Source organism: Mizuhopecten yessoensis, unplaced genomic scaffold (assembly GCF_002113885.1).
Source record: "Mizuhopecten yessoensis strain PY_sf001 unplaced genomic scaffold, ASM211388v2 scaffold5751, whole genome shotgun sequence".
Classification (NCBI taxonomy): Eukaryota; Metazoa; Mollusca; class Bivalvia; order Pectinida; family Pectinidae; genus Mizuhopecten; species Mizuhopecten yessoensis.
Genome location: NW_018406205.1, coordinates 135,509 through 144,682, shown reverse-complemented (window position 1 = coordinate 144,682; position 9,174 = coordinate 135,509). Strand labels below are relative to the sequence as shown.

General features: G+C 42.6%; 1 protein-coding gene across 1 annotated transcript in view; it reads right to left on the bottom strand.

The window, feature by feature from the left end:
- Nucleotides 1–202: 202 nt before the first annotated feature.
- Nucleotides 203–9,174, bottom strand: part of LOC110451049 — a 10,812-nt gene continuing 1,840 nt past the window's right edge. Inside the window, exons 2-5 of the mRNA XM_021498895.1 lie at nt 3,181–4,861; nt 2,712–2,773; nt 1,626–1,878; nt 203–1,015 (exon numbers count right to left, since the gene is read on the bottom strand). Coding sequence (XP_021354570.1) covers nt 405–1,015; nt 1,626–1,878; nt 2,712–2,773; nt 3,181–4,849 — 2,595 coding nt within the window. The 5' untranslated portion in view covers nt 4,850–4,861 and the 3' untranslated portion in view covers nt 203–404. The remainder of the gene's footprint in view (nt 1,016–1,625; nt 1,879–2,711; nt 2,774–3,180; nt 4,862–9,174) is intronic.

Below are 9,174 nucleotides of genomic sequence, written 5' to 3'. Positions count from 1 at the left end.
TAAGCAAACAAAAACAATAACAACTACCGGAAGTCCTGTCCCAAGTTTGTGTTAACATCAGTGCCTTCAAATCGGTGCCACACCGCCACGCCGCCACGTCGTCACGTCGTCACGCTTTGTGTTAACATCACGCTCTTGATTGATACAACGTCGTCACGCTCTGTGTTTACGTCACGCTTTTGATTGATACGACGTGGTCACACTTTGTGTTTACGTCACCCTTTGTGTTAACATCACGCTCTTGATTTATACAACGTCGTCACGCTCTGTGTTTACGTCACGCTCTTGATTGATGCAACGTCGTCACGCTTTGTGTTTACGTCACGCTTTTGATTGATACGACGTCGTCACACTTTGTGTTTACGTCACGGTTTGGAGCGATACCACGTCGTCACGCTGTGTGTTTACGTCACGGTTTGGATGGGCGCAACGTCGCATTTTGAGTCGTATGAGCCGCACGCGAAGCCTGTGTTACCCCTGAAGCCGAGGCAGACGAAGCAGAAGGTGCAGCAACAATCCACACACGTCATGTGCTTGCATCCTTCAGTGTGCTCTATCAAGGTGTTGCATTCTGGACATGCGCGAATGGAGGGGCAACCGCTGATGTCTGCAATTTCTTTTCTTTCGCAATGACTGAGCATCTGGTGAACTGAACTTTTCTTGCATTGGTGTTTTACTGTCCAGCCATCCAAGCAATACCAACAAAACCTAAACTCACCCTTCCCAGCGCTTTTACAATGTAAACAATTCACGTACGCATTTGTAGGATCCTGTCGTTCACAAACAAGGCGACAGGAGGGACATTCTCGCACGCCTTCCGAATTATTTATCCAGTTCCGGTTGATGCGCGATTCGAAAAGGAAATGCTCATCATGTGACAGACATGCTTTTTCGGCTACTTCTACGAAAAGCCATTCTTTGTCGCAGTTGCGACCGTTGACGTCAGCAAAGCACCGGAAGGATGACCTTTGTTTTGTGAGTTGACTCCAGCAGTATCCGTACAGGTTGTCTGGGGCTGTAACAAAGTAACGAGATAATTAAGTCAGCAGGTGTTTGGACAAAGATGTGAAGGTTGTACTCGTATGATGCCAGTGTTGGAAATTTCGTCATGATGACGTTGATTGAATCTTTCGAGAGTAGATTGTGGCTTTTCTGGTTAGAGAATGAATGAACATGTATGTGCAGTTAATTAAACGTACCTATATCCTTAATATAGGTAAATAGTGAGCAGAAAGTGTTGTCATCGAAAACAGAAATATCCAAAGAAAGAGGGAAAGAGACAGAGAAAGAAGACGAGAGAAAAAGAGAGGAGACAGAGATACAAATGTAAATGTATACATACAGACACACAGATAGAGAGAGAGAAAAGAGAGGAGAGACTGCAGAGATATACAGAGAAAGAGGGAGAGAGAAAAAGAGAGGAGACAGAGATACAAATGTAAATGTATACATACAGACAAACAGGTATACAGAATAAGAGGGAGAGAGAAAAGGAGAGTGGTTGGAGAGAGGAGGAGAGATAGAGGTATACAACTAAAGCGGAGGAGACCAGAGAGAGAAGGATAGGAGACGGAGTGGGACAGTAGGAACGAATGAAGTTACCAAGCTTAACACAATAAACTTACTAATCGCGTGACCACACGACATTTCCACTCGGGGTCCCTCCTCCCAGTCATTCACTATATCTGGAGACAACGTTTGGTGAATTACCGACACTTGTCTGTTGCTGTTGTGTACGACTAGCTGTAGAGGGCGCTGTATGTCTCCTACCAGTTCACTTCCCTCCACAACCCGGCCGTTGTCCACTATGTCGAGGTTTATTTGGTCCTGGCCTATAACTTGAGCTATGACAGCTGTAGCCTCGTCTACACTGTTGCTCTGAAACGATACATTCCTTCATTTCTAGACGTTTTTTTACACATATTTCAAGCTGGGAACACCTGTCTTATGATTATACGAAAACATAAATACAGGAGGATGTTTAATTTCAAATGAAATCACGCAGAGGGCAGATCACTCTAATTTCCACATCATGCTTATTTTAAGATAAAAATCCGTACGTCAAGAAGCAATATTATACGTTTTCATACGTTTACCTTTCTAATCGTCGGGATTCATCATAATCGGCCATCGGAAGCATATAAATTTATGAACGTTAATAAATGACGAAACTTCCACAACACTGATGACGACACCAAATACTGACGACAACGTCACAACACTGGTGACACCAAATACTCACAACAGCGTCACGACACTGATGACGACATGCAAATAATTACGACAACGTCACGACACTGACGACGACATCACAATACTGACGACAACGTCACAATACTAAAGACAACGTCACAAAACTGATGACGACATCACAATACTAAAGACATCGTCACGACACTGATGACGACATCACAATACTGACGACAACGTCACGACACTGACGACGACACCACAATACTGACGACAACGTCACAGCACTGATGACGACATTAAAATGCTGACGACAACGTCACAATACTAAAGACAACGTCACAACAATGATGACGACATCACAATACTAAAGACAACGACAACGTCACAGCAATGATGACGTCATCACAATACTAAAGACAACGTCACAACAATGATGACGACATAACAATACTGACGACAACGTCACAATACTGAAATACTTTAATACATTTATAATATAGTAGAAGGAAATATCTTACCAGGGTAAAGCTGGCTTGTCTTACGGACGTCATACTGACACTCTGGAATGTACCCTTGGATCCTGTAATTAGAAATTAACGTAGGTTAAAATCTTGTCTCATTATTCATACTAAACCCCTACAGCTGTGTCATAACTGTACAGACTGACTTCTATTGAACTTCTATATTCATCTTAGTTTTAATGACCACCGTATCTATGTTTGTACGAAAGACATGACAATTTTTATGATATCAACATTTCGCGTTGATCACCATTCAGAAATCTCGTAATTGATTTGATAAATAAACTCACACAGGAGAAATATACCCGTAAACAACTCAAGTTTCACTGAGTGAACACACAGACACGTTATCAATCACATTTAGTGTGATAGAACGTCTTAAGTTAGCGGTGTGCACATTTCTATCAGATTTAGAAAAAAAAAGTGAATGGCGTGAGACATGTGAAAGTATTTAACACTTTCCTACCCTTTCTTGTCTTTGCTGTGCAGTCTGTGCCTCCCGCGGAGCAGTTCTTTTCCCCATGCGACATCGTACGTGCCCGTTTTGCCTTACTGCCTCCCTGTTCTCCGAGACCGTCACCAGTATTGGTCTTTGAAGTACAAGACCTCGTTTGTATTGTCCATTCCATCAATGGACAAGATTTCGTTTGTATGGTCCGTTTTACCGTAACCGATGATTTTCCTTTCATTTTTCCTGTTCTTGATTTTGTTGACTTTGTCTTTTGGTCCTCGTCCGGAATGTTAGTGGAATCCCTTACCTTCGATTTGTTGTGTTTTGTTACCGTGGAAGATTGTACTTTTACAGCATTTGCTGCCCTTTCCCGGTTGTCGTTATGAGGAATATTTCCGGAAACACCAGCTGTTTGCCTTACCTCTTTGTACGTTATTGTTTTTAATGTTACTGAACTTCTCGCCGTCATTTCCTTGTGGTCGTTGTTCGGGATGGTCTTGGAGGCACCAGCTCTTGTTTGTATTCGCATTACCTCGTTCGTTTCTTCTTTAGTAAACGCTGACGATGTTTCATCATCACGTGATTTATGTGGACTCGATTCTTTCCCGCTATCATTCGGAACTGTTCCGGAAATACCGGACTTCGCTGTCTGCTGTTGGTCGTCCATTTTTTCCTCGACAGCCGTTTTGGGCTGTGACGTCACACAACCTTGTATTTCCGTATTCTGCTCTGTTGTATCAGACGCATTCAGCATGTTCTCGATACCATGCCACCATTCAGCAGTGACCTTGAGGTCATTCAACGGAAATAGGTTTAGTTCCTCCTCTATGTTCTTCTGCATGTCCCAACCAATATTCAAAATGGCCTCATTGGACCCGAACATGTTCAATTGGGTGATAGATTTGACGAGACCGTCACATTTGTCAGCCTTCTGTAGACACCTCTGTATTTCAAGCCTGCATTGTTCCTTGCTGATGATCTGAGGAGTCGAGGGAAAGTCAACCATCTTGCGATATATCAACAGGGCGTTTTCATGTTCCTGGATCTTCTTCCCCAGCGATTTGCTCTGTCCCAGCAACATGTTGAGGTATACGTCAGCCTTCTTTTCTATATCGACGAGATCATGATGAGGGTGATTGTTGTATCTGCACATCTCACATACACACTCGTGACATTTCTCGCAATAGGAGACAAGCTTTCTCTCATGGACAGAACACGCCTTATGTTTGTTGGTCACCAAAATACGATGCAGTTCAGGTGCCACGTGTTTGGAGGCACAACCCTCATGGACAGGTTTGGTTGGCACGTCTTTGATGACGCCAGGACAGACGGAGTTTTGGCAGATTTGACACAGCCATAACTGACACTTTACACAGATGTATGGGACCCGCACAGCCTGTTTACATCCGGGTGACTCACACGTACATCGCTCTGCTTGGTTCGTCTTTAATAACGTTTCAAGGAGACGGGATACGTCTTTAAGTTCCGGCGGATTTGCGGACGGTGTATTGCACGCTGGACATTTCGCGTGTTCTTGTGTTGGAGACCGGAAGTGCTTCTTAATGCAGAGAGAACAGAACACACACCGGCACGTGAGCTGTTTCGGGTCTTTCAGTTTTAAATAACATATTGGGCAATTCAGAACATTGGTTTCCTCGTGCATCTCTGTTTCAGAAGTAGCCATTTGATTTAAAATCTGCAACAAAATTAACAAATGTGTTTATTTCAGGTGAGTTATTCATCAACACACTGAATATACATTGTCAATCAAGGTTTATACCGTAAAGCAAACATTCATAGAAATAAAAGTTTGAAGAAAATTTCGGGTGTTTTTGTGTCAGCTGGTGGAATTTCAGTCCCAGGGGTTGGCCGTAACCTTGTAACCTGACTGTCAGTCCCTGGGGTTGGTCGTAACCTTGTAGCCTGACTGTCAGTCCCTGGGGTTGGCCGTAACCTTGTAGTTGGACTATCAGTCCCTGGGGTTGGCCGTAACCTTGTAGCCTGACTGTCAGTCCCTGGGGTTGGCCGTAACCTTGTAGCTGGACCTTGTAGCTGGACTATCAGTCCCTGGGGTTGACCGTAACCTTGTAGCTGGACTTTCAGTCCCTGAGGTTGGCCGTAACCTTGTAGCTGGACTGTCAGCCACTGGGGTTGGCCGTAACCTTGTAGCTGGACTGTCAGGCCCTGGGGTTGGCCGTAACCTTGTAGCTGGACTGTCAGCCACTGGGGTTGGCCGTAACCTTGTAGCTGGACTGTCAGGCCCTGGGGTTGGCCGTAACCTTGTAGCTGGACTTTCAGCCCCTGGGGTTGGCCGTAACCTTGTAGGTGGAATTTCAGTCCCTGGGGTTGGCCGTAACCTTGTAGCTGGTCTTTCAGTCCCTGGGGTTGGCCGTAACCTTGTAGCTGGACTATCAGTCCCTGGGGTTGACCGTAACCTTGTAGCTGGACTTTCAGTCCCTGAGGTTGGCCGTAACCTTGTAGCTGGACTGTCAGGCCCTGGGGTTGGCCGTAACCTTGTAGCTGGACTATCAGTCCCTGGGGTTGACCGTAACCTTGTAGCTGGACTTTCAGTCCCTGGGGTTGGCCGTAACCTTGTAGCTGGACTATCAGTCCCTGGGGTTGGGGGTTGCCTTGTAGCTGGACCTTGTAGCTGGACTATCAGTCCCTGGGGTTGACCGTAACCTTGTAGCTGGACTTTCAGTCCCTGAGGTTGGCCGTAACCTTGTAGCTTGACTGTCAGTCCCTGGGGTTGGCCGTAACCTTGTAGCTAATATTAAATCTGGTAGGATTCACATGAAATGTTAATCAAGAATATATTATTTTGTTGTAGCCATTTTTTTTAATTCCGAAACGTTATAAAGGTTTTTATATAATATATTCCCCCTCTTTGCTGTATTCGTTACAAGTTTCGGAATGCTTATGACGTAGGTTTTCATTTTTATGAACTTATTTACGACTGATTGGTTCTTACTGGACTAAATGACCATATGTGCAGTACAATGTTTATACTGTTTGACCACCTAATTACTATATTTTAAGTATACATTTCTTAATATGTATTTCTATTTATCATTGCACTGACGGAAATGGTAATTACATCGCATACCAAAAAGAAATTGATAAAAGGGTTCAATTAAAAAAGTATTCTGAACCAAACGAAACCCAAAAATTTACTTGAAAATATAATTAGGGATTAAAATGCATTTTTTAACATTTATAACAGGTAGACAATTTCAATAGTTCGTCTTCCTTATTGTGAAGCCTTTCATTCATGTTTAATGACTTGCTATTGTATAACTAACCATTGTAAAGATATGAATGTACTGTTTGTTGTTTCGTTTTTCTTGATATAAACCTTGTCATTCCTGTGCACTATTATTAGATTTCTTAAATCATTTTCCATCTTGTGTGTGTGTATTCTGCGAAATGGTGTAATTCGTTTCATTTTGTATTAAGCATTTCATTGGCCAGTCAAAAACAAAAGTAGACCGCGTTTTTCCCAAGGAGTTTATAAACTTCGTGGAAAAGACGCGGTCGATTTTCGTTTATGACTAGCATATAAGATTGTTTTTATACAGTGAAGCAAATGACAGGGTATAAATATCACCACGACATCAGATTATAAATAGAAACAGACAATAACACTAGCATGCCATGTCGTACTGCGGGAATGACAGACCGACGAGCATTGATTAATCATATTCAAAATGTATTACTATTAGTAAGATATACAATACGAAAAACAAAATATCAAAATGACTGTCAAGTTTTATAATCAATAGCAATAAAAATATTGCTTTTAAGGATATTAAATATATCAATAGTCAGATATACAGTAATGATTACAGGACAAAGAATAGGAATAGTAATAATATTATAATAGAATCACAAATTAAGAATACTAAACAAACGAACGATTACAATAAAAATTGAAAAATAATAGCAAATATCTCATAGAACGAGTGAACTATACAATAGAAATATCTAATAGCAATGGCGAAATTTACAATAGGAATAGCAAATATCTAACAGAAATAGTAAAATTAACAACAGGAATAGCAAATATCTAACAGAAATGGTAAAATTAACAACAGGAATAGCAAATATCTAACAGAAATGGAAAAATTAACAACAGGAATAGCAAATATCTAACAGAAATGGTAAAATTAACAACAGGAAGAGCAAATATCTATCAGAAATGGTAAAATTTACAACAGGAATAGCAAATATCTAACAGAAATGGTAAAATTAACAATAGGAAGAGCAAATATCTAAAAGAAATGGTAAAATTAACAACTGGAAGAGCAAATATCTATCAGAAATGGTAAAATTTAAAACAGGAATAGCAAATATCTAAAAGAAATGGTAAAATTAACACCAGGAATAGCAAATATCTAACAGAAATGGTAAAAGTAACAACAGGAATAGCAAATAGCTAACAGAAATAGTAAAATTAACAACAGGAATCGCAAATATCTAACAAAAATGGTAAAATTAACAACATGAATAGCAAATATCTAACAGAAATTGTAAAATTAACAACAGGAAGTGCAAATATCTAACAGAAATTGTAAAATTAACAACAGGAAGTGCAAATATCTAACAGAAATGGAAAAATTAACAACAGGAATAGCAAAGATCTAACAGAAATAGTAAAATTAACTACAGGAATAGCAAATATCTATCAGAAATGGTAAAATTTACAACAGGAATAGCAAATACCTAACAGAAATGGAAAAATTAACAACAGGAATAGCAGATATCTAACAGAAATGGTAAAATAAACAACAGGAATAGCAAATATCTAACAGAAATGGTAAAATGAACAACAGGAAGAGCAAATATCTATCAGAAATAGTAAAATTAACAACATGAATAGCAAATATCTAACAGAAAGGGGTTGGCCGTAACCTTGTAGCGGGACTATCAGTCCCTGGGGTTTGCCGTAACCTTGTAGCTGGTCTATCAGTCCCTGGGGTTGACCGTAACCTTGTAGCTGGACTTTCAGTGCCTGGGGTTGGCCGTTACCTTGTAGCTGGGCTGTCAGCCCCTGGGGTTGGTTGTAACCTTGTAGCTGGACCATCAGTCCCTGGGGTTGGCCGCAACCTTGTAGCTGGACCTTGTAGCTGGACTATCAGGCCCTGGGGTTGGCCGTTACCTTGGAGCTGGACAGACAGCCCCTGGGGATGGCCGTAACCTTGTAGCTTGACCGTGTAGCTGGACTATCAGTCCCTGGGGGTGGCCGTAACCTTGGAGCTGGACCTTGTAGGTGGGCGATCACTCCCTGGGGTTGGCCGTAATCTTGTAGCTGGACTTTCAGTCCCTGGGATTGGCCGTTACCTTGTAGCTGGACAGTCAGCCCCTGTGGTTGGCCGTAACCTTGTAGCTGATCTTTCAGTCCCTGAGGTTGGCCGTAACCTTGTATCTGGACTATCAGTCCCTGGGGTTGGCCGTTACCTTGTAGCTGGACAGACAGCCCCTGTGGTTGGCCGTAACCTTGTAGCTGGACGATCAGTCCCTGGGGTTGGCCGTAACCTTGTAGCTGAACTGTCAGCCCCTGGGGTTGGTCGTAACCTTGTAGCTGGACCTTGTAGCTGGACTATCAGTCCCTGAGGTTGGCGGTAACCTTGTAGCTGGACTTTCAGTCCCTGAGGTTAGCTGTAACCTTGTAGCTGGACTATCAGTTCCTGGGGTTGGCCGTAACCTTGTAGCTGGACTGTCAGTCCCTGGGGTTGGCCGTAACCTTGTAGCTGGACTGTCAGCCCCTGGGGTTGGTCGTAACCTTGTAGCTGGCCCTTGTAGCTGGACTATCAGTCCCTGGGGTTGGCCGTAACCTTGTAGCTGAACTGTCAGTCCCTGGGGTTGGCCGTAACCTTGTAGCCTGACTGTCAGTCCCTGGGGTTGGCCGTAACCTTATAGCTGGACTTTCAGCCCCTGGGGTTGGCCGTAACCTTGTAGCTGGACTATCAGTCCCTGGAGTTGGCCGTTACCTTGTAGCTGGACTGTCAG